This window comes from Diuraphis noxia, unplaced genomic scaffold, assembly GCF_037042655.1.
Source record: "Diuraphis noxia isolate RWA-SAM2 unplaced genomic scaffold, SU_Dnox_SAM2 contig0012, whole genome shotgun sequence".
Lineage (NCBI taxonomy): Eukaryota > Metazoa > Arthropoda > Insecta > Hemiptera > Aphididae > Diuraphis > Diuraphis noxia.
The window spans coordinates 1,810,037-1,829,765 of NW_028301722.1; the positions used below are offsets into that span (position 1 = coordinate 1,810,037).

The 19,729-nt window shown below is 30.9% G+C and overlaps 6 protein-coding genes and 1 pseudogene across 6 annotated transcripts; 4 read left to right on the forward strand and 3 right to left on the reverse strand.

Moving 5' to 3' along the window:
• The first annotated feature begins 3,532 nt into the window (after positions 1–3,532).
• On the forward strand, positions 3,533–4,637 carry LOC149054065 (uncharacterized). Its single transcript, XM_089230648.1, has one exon. The coding sequence runs from the start codon at positions 3,762–3,764 to the stop codon at positions 4,380–4,382; it is 621 nt and encodes a 206-aa protein (XP_089086774.1). The 5' UTR covers positions 3,533–3,761; the 3' UTR covers positions 4,383–4,637.
• Positions 4,395–6,345, reverse strand: LOC149054066 (uncharacterized). The gene is made up of 4 exons (XM_089230649.1): positions 5,307–6,345; positions 4,990–5,124; positions 4,722–4,918; positions 4,395–4,615 (listed from the first exon to the last, which is right to left on the reverse strand). Exons 1-4 carry the CDS (start codon positions 5,343–5,345, stop codon positions 4,459–4,461), a joined length of 528 nt encoding a protein of 175 aa, XP_089086775.1. The 5' UTR covers positions 5,346–6,345; the 3' UTR covers positions 4,395–4,458.
• LOC149054067 (uncharacterized) lies at positions 6,107–10,539 on the forward strand (annotated as a pseudogene).
• Positions 10,540–11,643: 1,104 nt separating this feature from the next.
• Positions 11,644–13,150, forward strand: LOC149054068 (uncharacterized). Its single transcript, XM_089230647.1, has one exon. It carries the CDS (start codon positions 11,719–11,721, stop codon positions 12,613–12,615), a length of 897 nt encoding a protein of 298 aa, XP_089086773.1. The 5' UTR covers positions 11,644–11,718; the 3' UTR covers positions 12,616–13,150.
• Positions 13,151–16,871: 3,721 nt separating this feature from the next.
• LOC149054069 (uncharacterized) lies at positions 16,872–18,167 on the reverse strand. The gene has a single exon (XM_089230652.1). The coding sequence runs from the start codon at positions 18,165–18,167 to the stop codon at positions 17,157–17,159; it is 1,011 nt and encodes a 336-aa protein (XP_089086778.1). The 3' UTR covers positions 16,872–17,156.
• Positions 18,168–18,317: 150 nt separating this feature from the next.
• On the reverse strand, positions 18,318–18,960 carry LOC149054070 (uncharacterized). Its single transcript, XM_089230682.1, has 3 exons — positions 18,828–18,960; positions 18,496–18,671; positions 18,318–18,410 (listed from the first exon to the last, which is right to left on the reverse strand). The coding sequence occupies exons 1-3, from the start codon at positions 18,958–18,960 to the stop codon at positions 18,318–18,320; spliced, it is 402 nt and encodes a 133-aa protein (XP_089086808.1).
• Positions 18,713–19,652, forward strand: LOC149054071 (uncharacterized). Its single transcript, XM_089230681.1, has one exon. It carries the CDS (start codon positions 19,006–19,008, stop codon positions 19,642–19,644), a length of 639 nt encoding a protein of 212 aa, XP_089086807.1. The 5' UTR covers positions 18,713–19,005; the 3' UTR covers positions 19,645–19,652.
• The last annotated feature ends 77 nt before the right edge of the window (positions 19,653–19,729 follow it).

A 19,729-nucleotide genomic window follows, 5' to 3' on the forward strand; every position in this document is an offset into this window, starting at 1 on the left:
GTTCAAGAGACGTGTTATAATAATTTTTTCGAAAAAAAAAATTAGATATTTATAATTTAGAAGTAGAATTAGACAATATTTATTTATATAATTGTTTTATTGTTACCGCGTTTAGATTTTTTTCACAACCCATAACGTACCACTAAAATTCATGTTCATAATTCATTACGATATAGTTTTAAAAATTGAATCTACAATTTACAATAATTTAGAAGTAGACTTTAAAATATCTAAAGACTGCACAGACGTTAATACGTCTTTACATATTAAATTTAACGCACCGTGTATAAAAGACGATCCCCTTAAGCGCATCGAGCCGGTCATGCAGAGAATAAATTATTTAGATTTGGCAGTGACAAAAAACCAAGTATTTATTACTTATAAGCGTACAGTTATTGATAACGAAGAATGGTAAAATACCATAAATTAATTAAATCATTTTTTTCATGAATTTATGTTATAACATATTCATTTTTTCGTAAAAAAGAGTATTGTTGTTTTTTAGTATTTTTAAAATAATTGTAAATACCATAAATTCATGAGAAGTTGATACTTTTGATAGTGGTTTAATTATTAACACGTTGAGTTCCATTAGTGTTTACGGCGCAGTGCCCTCGTCGCCGCGCCGAAACTACGTACGGTCGACTATGCGTCGACACCGGCGATACGCGTCGGCGCGACGCTGTAATACGTACTTATCACTTTATCTATTACGTACTTTACGACTAGAATAGCCACAAAAAAATAAACAAATAATAATCTTATTTTATTTATAAATATTTCATAATTAAAAATCATTTTCATTGCGTCAAATAGTTTTATATTTTTCGAATCGCCCTGTATTCTGAGGAACACTGTGTATACAGCGTAAAATAATTTGTATGAATATGTTAGTGTTGGGAATGTTATTTATACCATTTATTATGTCAAATTGCGACAGAATTATAATAATACGATATACAATTATTATTATCGGCGATAGACATCGTCGTGATTTCGGGGAAAAATAAATATCCAAACTAAAAATAAACAAAATTAAAAACCAATGGTATCGTTAGATTCGTAAGAAGGAACCTGATCACCTGCAATGAATTTCAGACCGTTTTCCCGTAGCCATTAAAAATTATAAACCATCAAAGTGAACACTATATTCGACTACCCGTCGACAAAGGCGACCCGGGCAATGTTGCCGATGTCGACTACCCGTCGACAATGGCATTGAACGTGTAAGGGCGGGGATGGGGTGGTACAAGGAGGTATGTTGAAAGAAGCGTAATTTTTAACATTTACATTAAAAAAAAAACACCCCTTGTAATTCAACACCCTAACCAATTAGAAGCCTACCATCACAGTTTAAGAAAAAAAAGACCACCATACAAACCCCATAACGCCAACCAGTTCGTCAGTCTGTATGAGTCACTGCCTGTATTAAGACTATAAAACCACAGAGGACCACGGTTTTTTTAAATTATATAATTTTTTACTGTTAAATATATACTCTAGTATTTATTTTTTTTTAGTTTATCTTTGCTTATAAAATACATTATTTTTAAATTTTAAACGTTGTTAATCATTATGGACGAATCATTGGACAACGTTTCGATTACTGATTTCCGTAAGTATAACATAATATTTTTTTTACATATTGATTATTACCATATAATATTATAAACACGCGAAGTATATGTGCCCCTTGAACAAAAATATTTACCCTCTGTTTTTTTTATTATTTCGCTAACCACACACTGTCGCTATTCTGGGTTTAAGTTTACCTAAAAAAGCCACTTTTTTAGTTTTTTCAAAAACCTACCTCCCTCGTGTTTCTTATGGCCATGTACGACACACCTATAGGTTTTCGAGAAATCGATAATATAGCGAAATACGAGCAAATTCAATTCAAACATTTAGTCATACGGTGTTTAAACGAAATTGTCCGTATATGTGCCCCTTGAACAAAAATATTTACCGTCTGTTTTTTTTATTATTTCGCTAACCACACACTGTCGCTATTCTGGGTTTAAGTTAACCTAAAAAAGCCACTTTTTTAGTTTTTTCAAAAACCTACCTCCCTCGTGTTTCTTATGGCCATGTATGGAATACCCATAGGTTTTCGAGAAATCGATAATATAGCGAAATACGAGCAAATTCAATTCAAACATTTAGTCATACGGTGTTTAAACGAAATCGTCCGTATATGTGCCCCTTGAACAAAAATATTTACCGTCTATATTTTTTTATTATTTCGCTAACCACACACTGTCGCTATTCTGGGTTTAAGTTTACCTAAAAAAGCCACTTTTTTAGTTTTTTCAAAAACCTACCTCCCTCGTGTTTCTTATGGCCATGTACGACACACCTATAGGTTTTCGATAAATCGATAATATAGCGAAATACGAGCAAATTCAATTCAAACATTTAGTCATACGGCGTTTAAACGAAATCGTCCGTATATGTGCCCCTTGAACAAAAATATTTACCGTCTGTTTTTTTTATTATTTCGCTAACCACACACTGTCGCTATTCTGGGTTTAAGTTTACCTAAAAAAGCCACTTTTTTAGTTTTTTCAAAAACCTACCTCCCTCAGTAGTATATATTTGTATGTTCACAGCCAGCTTTTCCACGGTAATTTTTTTTTTTCAAGGGGAAAATTCTCCCTTGGAGCACTCTGATTTACCGCGTAACACAATACGGTGATTACACAAGATTGTCCACCTATTTGCGCCTTACACAAAAATATTTACCGTATCAACTATTTTTCCCCGTTTTTTAAAATTTTTTCAATCAAATATCGCTAATTTTTATAAAAATTACAGGGAGATTGTTTTTATGTTTTTAATCATGTTGGTTACACTGTTCTAGTTTTTAAAAATTTATATATTTTAATTTCTACTATTTAGTTGCAAGTTAATAATTTTACATTTAGTTACTGCTGATCCGTCGTGTATTCGAGTTGTGTTTTTCAAGTTATTATTTCAATTAATTAAAGAAATGAATTTACCAAAACTTACAAGCGATTTTCAATCATTAGTTCATCGTATACGAAATAATTCAGTTCCAACCCATCCAGGATATACTTCAATTTATTCAAGATTAAGATCTTTTGAACATTTTCCTTTAAATTGTTTTCAAAATAAATATGCTCTAGCTGAATGTGGGTTAAAATATACAGGAGTAGAAGATATCGTCGAATGCTTTTGCTGTGGACTTATTCTTCATAATTGGAAACGAGAAGATGACGTTTGGATTGAACATTGCAGATATAATCCAAAGTGTATATATGTATTATTAATGAAGGGAAATCAGTTTGTTCAAAAAGTGTTAAGTAAATATTGTAACAATGAATATATTTGTAATTGTGAAACTAGGTCATACGACACCGTTTGCTAAATCATGGCTTTTCATTATATGTTGTAATAAATAAAAAAAAAATATTATAAACAACTTATATGTGTTAGTTTTTAATCTAATATCTCGTGGACGTATAGTTCAGTGGATTAGTGCGTTAGGTTAATTTAATAAGTTAATTTCATGTTTCAGGTAAGTAAGTATAAATAATTCCCTCTACTCCCTTCACTACACACTAATCTACTGAACTGTACGTTCACATTTTTTTTACCATTTTTTTTTTACAACAGATTTAGTATATAATATGTTTACTGATGAAAAAAAACCTCAGTTCAAAGTATATGTTCCATCAGTTACATTATACTAGATTTTTTCATATTGATAGTCTGAAACATTACTATAAATATTATTCATCATGGTTCTACCTATAATCGTATCAAAATCAACCTTCGACATTCGTCCGTATAGTAAGAAGAGCGTTACAGTCGGTTTATTAATTAATAAACAAATTTCGATTATTGTGTTATTAGAATGTAAATTATCAAAGAAGATAATTACTTTAAACTTAGAACAATGGTTTACACTCATGTCTGAATCTAATTACATTTCAATTACTAATAATTTACACACCAGATGTAGACGAACAAAAATATCTGATAACTTTACATATTCAACTAATGTTAAGCAGAGTTCAATTACTTTACATATCAATGATGATTATATCACTTTATCACATATAGATTTATGTAGACTTAAACAGCTTCAACATTGTGTAGATCTCTACATTGCAGAAAAACAGAAACGTCTACCAAGTTACCAAGCTACATTTAACACAGCTTACGATCTAATAAAAAACGACGTCCGTGGTCTACCTATCAGTTGTCAGAGAAATGAATTCACAAACCAGTATATACAAAACTATGATTTTAGTTATTACACTCATCTGCAAAACGATGACACATCATTCCTATATGAAATATTACAATACCATTTTAATACAATGTCAGACTTAATACTTCAGGATTTAATAGTATAAAATAAACAAATATTTATATAATATATTGTATTGTTTATTCAATAAAAAACTCATTTTTTAAAAAAACATATAATAATTAGCCTATTATTTTACTTTTGATTGTACGACGTCCTGGGTCTTGTAGCATCGTGTCAAATATTGACTGCATGGTCTGATTCAAGCTTACATTCAATGTCTGGTCTTTTGACTTTTCGCTTGTATACAACTTAACACCAGCTTCACTAAACTTCCACCTATAATTATTATTTTTTAAATCATGAAATGAAGTGATAATAAAAATACCTATTGAAAAAGATTAACAATAGTTTAAAAAAGGTAAATTAATTATAAATTATTTACCTATCCTTAACCGGAACATTTTCAATATTTGAACATTTATAATGTGTTATCACCCAGTAATCTGTTGGCTTCTCCTCAAATGTAGTTTTTATCGTAATTAAACCGTCACCTTGTCGAAAAGTTAGCGAATTGAAAACTTCCTCATCATATTCTTCTGATCTTAAACGATCACCAACATTGTCTCTGTATGATGCATTCTATAAATGAAAAATATAATTTATATATATATATATATATTTTATTTATAATAAAAAATAATTTAACTAACCATTTTCATCTGCTTCTTATTTGTAGATTTTTTTTCATTCGTCTTCTCAACACCACGTTTTAAAGTGGTTTTTGTTTTAGATGTTGATGCTAACGGTTTAACTTTAGAGTCAACGGATTCACTGAAATGTTCATTCTATGGATCATAAAAATAATATTTTTTTTTTTATTTAAAAATGTACAAGTGGTTTTATAACTGATATCTAAAAGAAACATATTTTATTTTTTTATGTTTCTTAATAATTATAACCATAACGTTGAGTAGTGTTACGACTGACCTCCAATTTGTTATTTGGTTTTTAAAAAAACTTTACTTACCTCTGATTCTGAAGAAATAATTGATGTCCTATAAGACATTTTTGAGCTGCGTTGTAGACTGTGTTGAGGACTGATGAACGTTAATGGTTTTACATTGGCTTTTATACACAGATATTAGCCACTACCACAATAATTTATATATGTAAAATGCTAATGTTAATAGCAATGACTTGAAAAACCTTTCTACAAACTTGTTTTACATGAACACAAGTGGCATTATATGAATTATTAAAGAAACAGGATCTAAAATAATCACCCGCCTTGAAAATCAGATTTGATATAACAACGTTAATGACCTCAAAAGACTTTTCAACAAATATGTAATATAAGCAATAATAGTATAATATATGTATATAATATTAACATTTATTAGAATCAAAAAAATAATTAGTATGAACCGGATTTCAGATATAAAAACGTTAAAGGTTAATAGCAATGACCTGAAAAAACATTTCCAAAAAAAAAATGATTATATATGAACAAGACATTATATGAACTGGTTAAAATATCAAATATAATTTAAAATAAATTAGAATGTATATATTCAAATAGACTTCTCATATAATAATGTAATAAGAATTTGCATGAAAGACTACAAACATGTTCTTACATGGACAAAAGAGAATGGTATTAAGTAATATAATGTACAATCATCTCAGGATTATGAGAGGTACCTAATACTCAATGTTCAAAGAGAGGGTTAAACTCTAGTATAAAACACCGAATTTTTAAACATAAAGTCATCAGTTCACCAGCAGCTCTAACAGACCAAGAAGCTACAGAACAGCAACCATCCTCGACTCTCCAGCAAAACAGTTACATCAGAACAGACCATCAAAAACGTAAAACATCTTCAACAACAATAGCAACCGTCAGCCAGACTCAGAAAACAGTCAACAGTCAGACTTAGAATACTTCAACACTAACTATGTAAGTACCTATTTTATTATTTTATTAAAACTTTTAATCTTTACTCCTATTTTTAAAAAAAACTAGAAACAGAATAACAATGATTTAAACACATCATCATTATAATAATATAGTTTTATGATAATATTATCTATGTTTATATATTATATGATAAAATGTTAACATCATATTTATAAGATAGTAATTACATTTTATTACACATCAGCAATCTACTATTAACGAACATAACCTTAAAAATATATACCGTCTCTATCACCATAGAACAGTTAGCACTATCACCGCTTAATATTATCACCGAACGCAATATTTATTATTTTATAATATTTGATATCAATAATATAAAAAAATGTTATATTATCATAGTATAATATTCAATATTTACATAAAAATATTACAATTTGAGCTAAGTTTTTATAATTGAAATAAGTAGTATAATATTCTTATTCTAATAAGAATTCAATAAGACTGTCTGCTATTAGATATAAAAAATATGTCTATCTATAATGAATTGTATGTATTCATTTAACATTGAACACAGTTATAGTAATATATGATATGTGTTCCTATATTTTAATCTTCATGATTATGTTTTTATAAAGTTCATTTAATTTAGATAAAAATTAAATTATTTACAATACAGTTGGTTAATATATTTTATTACATTTTTTTTCTATATTAAATTGTAGGTATTCATTTAAAATTATTCAAAGGAAAAAAATAAATTTAATATACAACAAATACACAGGTATAAGTAATAGATGATGTGTGTACCTATATTTTTAAACTTCATGAATATCATAGTATAATATTCAATATTTACATAAAAATATCTCAATTTGAGCTAAGTTTTTATAATTGAAATAGGTAGTATAATATTCTAATTCTAATAAGTATTCAATAAGACTGTCTGCTATTAGATATAAAAAATATAGTTATCTATAACAAATTGTATGTATTCATTTAACATTAGACAGGAGAAAAAATAAATTTAGTATACAACAAATACACAGTTATAAGTAATATATATTAATATGTGTACCTACATTTTAATCTTCATGATTATATCTTTTTATAAAGTTCATTTAATTTAGATAAAAATTAAATTACATACAATACAGTTGATTAATAATATATTAGATTATTACAGTTTTTCTATATTAAATTGTAGGTATTCATTTAAATTATTCAAGGGAAAAAATAAATTTAGTATATAACAAGTATACAGTTATAAGTAATATATATTTGTGTACCTACATTTTTAAACTTCATGATAATATTTTTATAAAGTCCATTTAATTTAGATAAAAATTAAATTGTGTACAATACAGTTGGTTAATATATTTTATTACATTTTTTCCATCTATCTTTATTAAATTTTATGTATTCATTTAACATTATTCAAGGGAAAAATAAATAAATTTATTATACAGCAAATACACAGGTTTAAGTAATATATGATGTGTGTACCTATATTTTTTAAACTTTATAGTATAATATTCAATATTTACATAAAAATATCTCAATTTGAGTTAACTTTTAATAATTTAAATAGGTAGTATAATATTCTAATTCTAATAAGTATTCAATAAGACTGGCTGCTATTAGATATAAAAAAATATATCTATCTATGACAAATTGTATGTATTCATTTAACATTAGACAGGAGAAAAATAAATTTAGTACACAACAAATACGCAGTTATATATAATATGTGTACCTACATTTTTAAACTTAATTTTTTATTTTTATAAAGTTAATTTAATTCAGATAAAAATTATATTATATACAATACAGTTGTTTAACATATTTTATAATTAGATTTTTCCGTCTATGTTTCTATGATTTAACATACTGTGTATTAACATTAATGAATTTGAAATAATATTACAGACAATGGATTCAAAAAACAAAGATGAACTTATGAATAAATATCAATATAATTTACAAACCATGGAATCATTAAGATTAGGGAATATTGAAGATAATAAAAATAATATATTAGAAACGAAAGAAATTAATAAAAAAATTAAAGAAATAAAACATAACATTTATTTAATCAGGATATGTTCATCATCAAATGAATTTGAAATCAATAAATTAAGAGATAAATTGTTTTCTTTAAAAGAAAAAAAAAGAGAAATATTTAATAAATATGGTAATAAATATATTGATTATGTTAGAAAAATGGAAATCTGTTATGGAGAAAGATATAGTATGGATATGATGATACGTTGTCAAACATTTCATGACATTTACTTTTCTAAGAAATTATGATTTTAATTTAATGTTTATAGCTATGTTTTTTTGCTTGTAAAAATAAAAACAATTATTATTTAATGATGATGTGTGTTACTATTTTAATATTTTATTACTAGCAGATAGTTTGCAAATATCTATATAATTTGCAGAAACATGACATCATACATCAAAACAGAAATTAATGAAGTGTTGAAACAACAGGTGGAAAATCAGAAATATGGTGAAAGAGAAGAAAAAAAATTTAAAAAAATGATTAACGATATTAATATTAAAATCAAAAAAACAAACCTGAAGTCGACTAGGGAAAATTTATTAAAAAAAAAAAAAGAAATTAAAGGTGATTACGATGAATCTAATCATATAGGTTATCGATGCCAACAAAGTTGTATATTGCATTTATCATACCTATATGATTTATTAAATAATAATTAAGTTTTTAATTTCTTTTTTTTTAAACTAGTTGCTTAGGTTTGCTGAATATTGTATGATTTATACTATAAAAAATAATAAAGTGATTACAATATTATTATTGTTTATTATATTTTTTTTTTCATTTAATTTATTTTCAGCTTAATTATGAAAAGAAAAATGGTGACAAAACGTCAGCGAATGACATATGCTGATGAAGGAATATTTGAAATTGAAAGATTTAAAAAATGTTCAAAAACTTTTATAGTTAAGAATAATTTAAAATTTTTAGACTACACACTTTTTTTTAACTATACTTTAGACAAAATAATTCCAAAGTTAAAGGAATCATGTCTACAAACATCTATAAAATTTAATTTATATGTAGATAGTGTATATGAACGAATTATCACACAAGAAGTACAGGATATAGCATTTAAAACCTCTAATACACTTGCATGTAATTCCTCTGATTTTAATAAATTACTGAATGGGATGTTCAATAAATTATTAAGTGAAGAAGATGATTTTTTAGCAAAAGCTTCTGGCTGGTCACTTAAAACAATAGATGCATTACAATTGAGAATTAATATAGTAAATCCTCTCAGAGGAGGAACGTATCTAGATCTTCCTGAATATATCAAAGATAAAAGAGCAGTCATAAATGTAAAAAATAATGATGTTAAATGTTTTAAATATTCAATACTATCAAAGTTTGACAATCGTTCAAATAAAACTTATTTTAATAAGAAATATTTTGAAATGTTAGAAAAAAAAAGTGGCTTAGATTTTAAATGTATAGATTTTCCTACACCAATCAGTCAGATAAAAAAATTTGAACGTATAAATAATGTATCAATTAATATTTATAGTTTAAATGATAAAAAACATATTTTCCCTCTATATATTTGTAATACTGAAAGAAAAAAACATTTTGATCTACTTTTGTTTAATAATAATAACACATCACACTATTGTTATATAAAAAATTTTTCAAGATTTATTAGAAGTCAGAAAACTAAAAACTGTTCCAGATTAATTATCTGTAAAAGATGTTTTACTACTTTTAGTGAAAAGCCATGTAAAAGCAAACTTTGGGGTAAGAAAGGGTTGAGTGAACACCAGCATAATTGTAGAAAGAACCAATTAGGGAGACCAATAATGTTTGAAAAGGGGGATGATGATTTTATTTATTTTAAAAACTATAAAAATACACAGAGAATACCAATTGTTATTTATGCAGATTTTGAATGTATTTTAACTCCTAAAAATAAGTCTAGTGAATTTAATAGTTACGAAAAATCTAAAACTTATGCTACACATTTACATGAAATTATGAGCTATGGGTTTTATGTCAAAGTTAACTATGATGTTATATCAAAAGAACTAGTAAAACAGTTCAAAATTCCGAGAAAGGTGGTAATTTATAGAGGTGAAAATGCTGCAAAAAAATTTATGGAAAATATGATTGTTATTGGAAATAATATTAATAAAATTTATCAAACAAATAAACCGATGAATAAATTAACTAAAGAAGAAGAAAGTAATTTTAAAAATACTAAGTTTTGTGGAAAATGTTCGAGACATTTTAAAAATAATAATTTAATTAAAGTTCGAGATCACTGTCATTTTACTGGTAAATATAGACAATGTCTTTGTCTTCAATGTAATTTTGAAATAATTAACCCCTCATTCGTACCAATTTTCTTCCATAATTTATCGTACGATAGTCATTTCATAATTCGGGAACTTGGTTGTAATGATAAAGATATTCACGTTATTCCTAATTCGTCAGAAAAATATATATCCTTTAGTAAAGAAATCGCACATAGATTTAGTATTAAATTTGTCGATACATTCCGTTTCATGAGCGAATCATTAAGTAAACTTGCATTAAATTTATCTGAAGATAAGTTGAGGTTTAGAGAAACTCTTAAAAATTTTTCCATGAAAGCATTAGATCTAGTCACTCAAAAAGGAATCTTCCCTTATGAATATGTCGATAGTTGGAGTAAATTAGATGATACTTTCTTACCATCAAAGTCTGAATTTTATAACTCTTTGACAGACGAAAAAATAAGCGATAAAGATTATATGCATGCTAAAAATATATGGCGAACATTCGATATAAAGACTTTAGGTGAGTATAGCGATCTTTATTTAAAGACTGACGTTACCATACTGGCTGACGTGTTTGAAAATTTTAGAGACTTATGTTTATCTACTCTCAGATTAGATCCTGCTCATTACATGACTGCTCCTGGATTTGCTTTTGATTGTATGCTTAAGTACACTAAGGTAAAATTGGAAAGGTTAAAGGATTACAACATGCTCCTCTTTTTTGAAAACTCAATCCGGGGGGGCATTTGTCAATCAACTAAAAGATATGTTAAAGCAAATATACCAAATATTGAAGGACTGGACTATAATTCGAATGAACCAATCACATGGATTACATATCTTGACTGTGTAAATTTGTATGGTAAATCTATGTTAACAGAATTGCCTTTCAAAGATTTTGAGTGGGTTAATGATCTCAATATCGATGTCACTAAAATTGCCGATGATTCAGAAGTTGGGTATATATTAGAAGTTGATATCGAGTACCCTAAGTATTTACATAAAAGTCATAATGATTTCCCATTTTTACCCATTAATGAGTGTCCTCCTAATTCTAAAGCTAAGAAATTGCTTACTACATTATCATCAAAAAAAAAACTATATAGTACATTATAAAAACTTAAAACAGGCGATTTTAAACGGTATTAAAGTGACGAAAATTCATCGAGCTATTAGCTTTTCACAAAGCAAATGGATGGCATCATACATTGAATTGTGTACAACTATGAGAGTTGAAGCTAAAAACGAGTTTGAAAAAAATTTTTGGAAGTTGTTAATCAATAGCGTTTTCGGTAAATGTATGGAAAATGTTCGCGCAAGAACTTCTATAAAACTTGTTTCATCAGCAAAAAAAGCTAGGAAATTAATGGTTAAAACTAATTTTAAAGACAGAACTATATACACTGAGAATCTTATGGCTATTCATCAGCGTAAGGAAATCATTAAATTTGACAAGGCAATTTATGTAGGATTCGCAATTTTAGATGTTTCAAAAACATTTATGTATGACTTTCATTATAATGTAATGAAAAAAAAATATGGTGCTAAAATTAGTTCTTTGTATTCAGATACTGATTCGTTGGTATACGCTATCCAAACAACAAATTTTTTCGATGATTTAAAAAATAGTTTACTACCATATTTTGATACATCTAATTATCCTAAAGACCATTATTGTTTCAGTGAGACACATAAAAATCAACCAGGATATTTTAAGGATGAAATGAAAGGAATAATTCTAAAAGAATTTGTCTCATTAAGACCGAAATTATATGCGTATAAAACTGTACATAGTGTTGAGGAAAAAAAAGCAAAAGGTGTAAAAAAGTATATAATTAAAAATCACATGAAATTTGAAAATTACATGGATATATTAAATGCATTTATAAACCATATAACTGTTGAGGATAAACAAACTCATAGAAAAATGAATTTTATTCAATCCAATAAACATATTGTCCATTCGAAAACTATGACTAAGCTTGTTCTTAGTGCTAACGATGATAAACGTTATATAATGGATGATGGGATTAATACATTGGCTTATGGCCACTATAAATTAAAAAACTTTATATATCCGCAATCGAAATAAACAAAAAGCGCTATCTATCAGTATTATATAATGTTTTAATTGTTAAATGTTTCATGTAAATAAACAAATTTTTATTGTTATCAAAGAAAAACAGTAAAAAGGTAAAATATAATAATATGATAAAAATAATATAATATAAAATTTTATTTTAATATATCTGACAACGTTATCCATGAATTATAACTTGTATCAAAACCTAACCACTTGACAAACATTTTATTCCCAACTTTTTTTATAACACGTTCAACAAGAAAGGTGTTTGGAAAATCAGTTAATTTAATTTCTTGTTCATAAAAACCACCTAAGATTATATTGTTCGATTCATCTTTTAATTGATACGTTACTGGATTTGTATGTAAAATTTTTGAAATTGTAAATATTTCTGTCGTCCAATTTGGTGTGTATCCCTTATCAAATATATGTTTATATTTAGATATTCTTACTTTGTCATTAATTTTAAATTTTGGTTTGTATAATGTTTTGATATTTGTATGTGTGTTAAGTTTAATTTTGTTTGCATCCATTCGAGCTTCACTTGGTGTACATTTAATTGTTCTATGTTTTGTATTATTATAGTTTTGTATAATTTTTCTCGGTTAAGGATAGGATTTGCCAGCTGCAGAACCAGATTAAAAACCGAGGTGAAGAAGTGCTTCCGGTGTCAAGGATACGGTCACACGAGACAAACCTGCACAAACGAGGAACGAAGCAACTTCTGCTGGAAGTGCGGTAAAGAAGGGCACAAAAGCAAAGAATGCAAAGATGAGGCCAGTTGCCTGCTATGCAAAGAAGAAGCTTCTAGCGACCATACATTGGGCAGCTCCAGATGCCACGCGTACAAACGCGCGCTAGAAGCTGCCAAAGCGAAAAAATGACGCACTTCCTCCAAATAAACTTGCACTGCTCAAGAGCAGCGCAAGACCTGATGTGCCAATCAGCAATCGAGAACGATATTGACTACGTTTTCGTCTCTGAATACAACAAAGCAGGCGCACAACACTGGTACCCGGACAGCAACGGTAAAGCAGCCATACTCTGCCATCAAAACCGCCTTATAAACGACGCTGGCCAAGGCGATAACGGTTTCAGATGGATCGAATCAGAAGGCATAACACTCTACTCGTGTTACTGGTCCCCGAACTCCACACTCCAGGAGTACGAGCAATTCCTGACCAGGCTAGAGAGGAGTGTCAGGGGAAAGAGCACTGAAGTCATTATAGCTGGCGACTTCAACGCGTGGCACACATCGTGGGGATCCAGGAGTAGCAATAAGAGAGGCGAGGCTTTGATAGACCTGGTCACCTCCCTCGGACTCGTCATATGCAATAGAGGCTCCTCCCCGACATTCCAGCGCGGAAACTCAGAGTCTGTTGTCGACATTACACTAGCGTCTCCAGGGCTAGCGGCTAACATAAAAAATTGGAAAGTCTCGGACGCTACCTCGCTGAGCGATCACAACTACATAACATTTACACTGCAATCAATCAACACGGGCCCTCAAACAAGAGTAACTCCACTCAAATTCGACTACCGGAAACTAGAAGAATTCCTAGAAGCTGGCGCTCTCACTAGTACCACAGCGTTAGATGCCGAAAGCTGTGCTACAACTTTCGCCGTAATGATCAAAGAAGTCTGTGGAGTGGAAATGCATACAACACCGAGCCGGAGGAAGTCTGTCTACTGGTGGTCACCAGCACTAAGCATCTTGAGGAAGACAGCAAATCACACCCGTAGAATCCACCAGAGAAAGAAAAGAAGAGCCAGGCCAGAAGACTGCGTCGCGGAACTCAACGCGATGAAAGCGGCCAGGTTAGAACTTTCCAAAGCTATCAAAAACGCTAAGGAGCGCGGCTGGAAGAACCTATGCGACGAGGTAGAACGCGACCCCTGGGGCAAACCTTATAAATTGGTCATGGGCAAGCTTACCAGAAGCCGTCCAGCAATCGAATTGCAGCAACCTGGAGTCCTCCAAACGGTAGTAAACGGGCTCTTTCCCGTGCATCCACACGTAAATCGCCGCACCTGGCCAAGGGAAAATGCACCTAATATAACTTTAGAAGAACTGACCAGAGCCGCCAAATCAATGAAGAACAATATCTCCCCAGGCATCGATGGAATTACTAACGAGGTACTCAAGGCGATCGTTCGCCGCCAACCAGATATCCTGCTACAATTGTACAACAAATGCCTAGAAGAGGGACACTTCCCACGAGCGTGGAAGAGATCTCGGCTGGTACTTATTAAGAAGCCCGGTAAGCCTGCAGGAGTGCCTTCCTCATACAGGCCACTGTGTCTACTCAACTGCACTGGAAAGCTGTTCGAGAAAATCATTGACATCCGCCTGAGGGACATCCTGGAATCTAGCGCCCAAGACGGGCTCGCAGACAATCAGTACGGCTTTCGCAGAGGCCGAAGCACAACAGACGCAATAAACCAGGTATGCAAGTTCGTGAACGAAGCTGGCTCCAATCACAAAGTGGGAATGTTAACGCTGGACATACAAAACGCGTTCAATTCTGCTCCTTGGGAAAAGATCCTGGAAGCCATGAGCTCCAAAGGACTACCAGCCTACCTCTGCGGAATCATTGACCATTATTTCACAGACAGGACTCTTCATTACCTAGAACCGAGCGGAGCAGAATCCACCATAAACCTCTCAAGCGGCGTACCACAGGGTTCAGTCCTCGGGCCAACCCTGTGGAACATTCTGTACGACGGGCTTCTCAATTTAAGACTCCCTCTAGGCGCAATGTTCTTGGCTTTCGCAGATGATGTAGCCATCATAGCCCGGGGCAAAGAAACCTGCGACCTGAAAAGAATGCTTGAATCAGCAGCGGAAACAACAAGGACCTGGCTACAATCGGCGGGACTCAACTTGGCGCTCCACAAAACCGAGGCCATGGTAATAACAAACAGGCGAAAACATAACCAATTGACGATTGATATCAGTGGGACACGAATCAACGCAAGCCAGAACATTAAGTACCTGGGCTTACAATTGGACCAGAAACTGACTTTTACCGAGCACGCAATACTGACGGCGGCCAAGGCCAACAAAGCTGTCCAGAACCTGTCTAGGATACTACCGAATGTAAGCGCCGCAAAGCAGGCAAAACGGACCCTAGTATCAAGCGTCGTGCACTCTCTCCTATTATACGGAGCGCCAGTATGGGCAGGGAAAATGAGTCAAAGGGGATTAGCCGAGCTCGCGAGAGTCCAAAGACGTATCGCCCTACGGGTCGCGTGCGCTTATCGAACGACATCCACGGACGCAGTGCTAGTCGTGACAGGCACGACCCCTATAGACCTGCTAGCTATCAGACGGAAGGCATTACATGATCAACGTCAGAACCCGGGGCTGCAGATCACTCTGCAAGAAACCGACAACACAATAGCCCTAACATGGCAGTCCAGATGGGACAGCAGCTCCAAGGGCCGGTGGACGCACGGATTAATAAGAAACATAGAGACATGGAAGAACCGGAAGCACGGGTCGGTGAACTACTGGCTGACGCAAGCGCTAACCGGACACGGTTGCTTCGGGTCTTACCTGCACAAATACGGTAAAATAGCCTCCGCTGAGTGCTGGTACTGCGGCCACCACACCGACGACGCTTTCCACACAATTTTCAAATGCGACGCATGGGAAAGACGGAGGTCAAGAGTGGAGACATTAACGGGCAAGACGCTTTCCCCAGACTGCATGACGGAATTGATGCTGAGAGACACGGCTACCTGGAACACAATCAGCTCCTTCATCCAGGACGTGCTCCAAAAGAAAACAGAAGAGGAAAGACGGAGGCAACAAGGCGATGATCAAAATACTAGTTAAGTTTAATTCTGTAGGCCGAAGGCCAAAGGAAGGGTGTTAGAGGCTCCCTGAACCTGTACTTTTTAAAAAACACGCAATGTAATGTAATATGTCATGTTTTGTCTTCTTGTTTCAATAAACGATGGGTGCTGGGGGGTGAAATGACTCACGTCGGTGCCACCCCCAGTGCTCGATTCAAAATGTAAAAAAAAAAAAAAAAAAAAAAAATGTTTTGTATTATTATAGTTTTGTATAATTTTTGATATTGTATTATACCAATTCCATGTACCTGTTGCAGTAAAATGTTTATATATTTTATTTTTAAGAGTTTGTATTACACGTTCACAAATTGAACACTTAATGACACTGAATGAACTATAATGTTTAATTTTATATTTTTTCATTAAATCTTGAAATTGATTATTATAAAATTCTGTACCATTATCTGTCTGTAACAATTTTGGATTAGCTTTTTTCAATATATTAAACATAGCTTTTGTACATTCCTCCGCTGTTTTATTTTTCAATGCTTCTACCCATACATACTTGGTAAATGTATCAATTATGATTAAAATGAATTTAAAACCTTTATTTTGTCTAGAATGTGACTGCATGTCTATTAAATCAGCTTGCCAGAGATCATCTTTAAACCGTGTAACTACGCTACGTCTAGGAAATATTTTTCTCGCTGGTCGATGTAGCTCATTAGCTATATTCTCTAAGGTTGTCATTATACTATAATATTCCTCTCACGTAATTCTTCTAAAATAGATATGATTTCATTACTAACGCCAGTATTACCAACTCTTTGTGATGATGTTAAAAGATTTAATCTAGTTACTAATTCATTTGGATCATCATAATAAACTAACTGTGTTTGAGGTATTACATCTTTATATAAACCAGAACCTTTCTTAGCATGTGGTGATGCAGTAAAATTAAACATCTTTTCAACTGGAGGATCTACAGACATAGAACTGTTTGCTGTAGGGTTAAAATCAAATGGTTCATTTGTTATGGTTGTATTATTATGAACGTTACTACGTTTAGCACTCGAACTAGATAAATGTTCGTTTAATTGTTTAAAGCTTATCCGAGGAGCTCTAGAGTTATTAATTTTAACTATTTCTTCGTTTAACTGTTTTTCTTCATTTTTCATTCTTTCGTAGAGAGGTTTTACAACGGTCGCCCATTTATGAAACTTTGAGGTTTTTGGTTTCCCATCCGCTTTTAAATGAACTCGAGAAGTTTTCAAAATATCGTAATAAGATTCCATATCTTGTATAGTTGTATTTTTTGGTTCTTTCTCACATAATAAAGACTGTAGTCCTAATGTCCATGGATAGTATTTATTAAGCAGCTGTAAGTTACCATGGCTAAAAGTTACAGAGTAATCTCCTATTTTGTAAGAATCACTAGTTCTATCATAATGTAAACCATAAGATTTATCATAACGTTGTGATTTAGGACGTTCAAAAAAATTTACAAATGTCGAATTTAATTCATCATCTTCATTTTCTCCACTAGTGTATGAGGTTTCTGCATTTTTATAATCAGCTAGTTGTAAGTTACACGATGTATTTTTTTCTATTTTTGTACTGAGTGGTTCAGTTATTGGTTTAAATGCTTCACGGAAATAGTTATCTGAATCTATAATACCACGTTTCATTTCCATTATTTTTCGTTTAATATTTTTTTTTGATATTATTAAATTTTTCAGCAAAACTTTTTCTTTGTTCATAGTAAATAATAAACTCAATATTACTGTATCGTATGACCACTGGCAAGACTATGTAGATAATAACAATGTTACATTATATATATATATTATATATATATAATTATTTTATTTTAATAAACGTATGAAAACCACATCTATATCTTCCTTCATTCATTTCTCGAGTTTTATCAATAACCATAAACCCATAATCACTTTGATTCCAACATAAATGAGAAATTTTCCGAAATTCTGAGAAATCCATATCTGTCGACGAATGATCATTGAATATATGACGTAAATTCATGTCATCTTGTTTCAGAATTATTAAAAAGTTTGAGTTATCTCTTACCAACTGTTTTGGTATTTTAGAATATGTTTGTGCTAAATAAAATACGGAGCTAGCACCTGAATGTCTACAGATGCTAAAGTATTCTCTAATAACAGACTGTGAGTCACATATTACATCATCAAAAATTATAATAGAATTTTTCTTAGTTAAGTTAGGTTTTATAACTTTATCTGCGTTTGTAAATATGAACAAATTAGCACCTTGTATATCATCCATTATTTTTTTTAACAAAACATATTTTTCTTGATTAGAGGTTTTAGAGTATAAATAAATATTTTCAAATCTTAACCCGTTTTCATGTGTGATTAGATTGTACATTATATTTGTTTTACCCGATCCACTAGGACCAACTAATATAGCACGTATAGTATCAGGTAATAACGAACCATGTCTTGATGGTTTTTTCGATATTTGTACATCTACGTTTATTATTTCTAATTTATCTTTCTGTTCAATTAAATCCATTTTCTTATAAATACTCAAAGATTTTTATTTTATATTCAGTTATTGATGATGCGTTCAACTCGAAAGTGTAAATCGAAAAAGACTGGTAAAGGTATTGTAAACTCTCTTATAAATAGTCTTCCGTTTGAATCTCATGTTCCAGGTTATCAGTTTTGTGGGCCAGGTACAAAATTAAAAAAAAGATTAAATCGTGGTGACATAGGAATAAATCCATTGGATACTGCTTGTCGTGATCACGATATTGCGTATGCATCTAGTAAAAATTTAAACGATAGACATAAAGCTGATGAAGTGTTAGAAAATCGTGCTTGGGAAAGATTTAAAGCTATAGATACTCCTAAAAAGGAGAAAATTGTTGCGTATGCAGTAACAAACGCGATGAAAGCTAAAAGAAAAATAGGAATGGGTTATAAAAAGAAACGTGCTACAAAAATAAAAAATCTTATGATAGCAGTAAAGAAAAAAAGAATGTCTAAGAAAAAAAATGGTAGCAAAAGACTGATTTTACCACCGAGACAAACAGGAGGTGTAATTCCCTTAATACCTATATTTGCGGGATTGTCAGCACTTGGTAGCTTAATGTCTGGAGGTGCTAGTGTGTATAATGCAATTCAAAATTCAAAAAGAAAAAAAGGTAGTGGTTTAAATTTAAACAAAAACAAGGTATGGAAAAAAAACTGTTAAATACGCTACCTAACAGACCGCTTTCGTCAGAAGATATTATAAAATGTATAACAAAGTTGAAAATCAATCATTTCCGTGGAGTGTT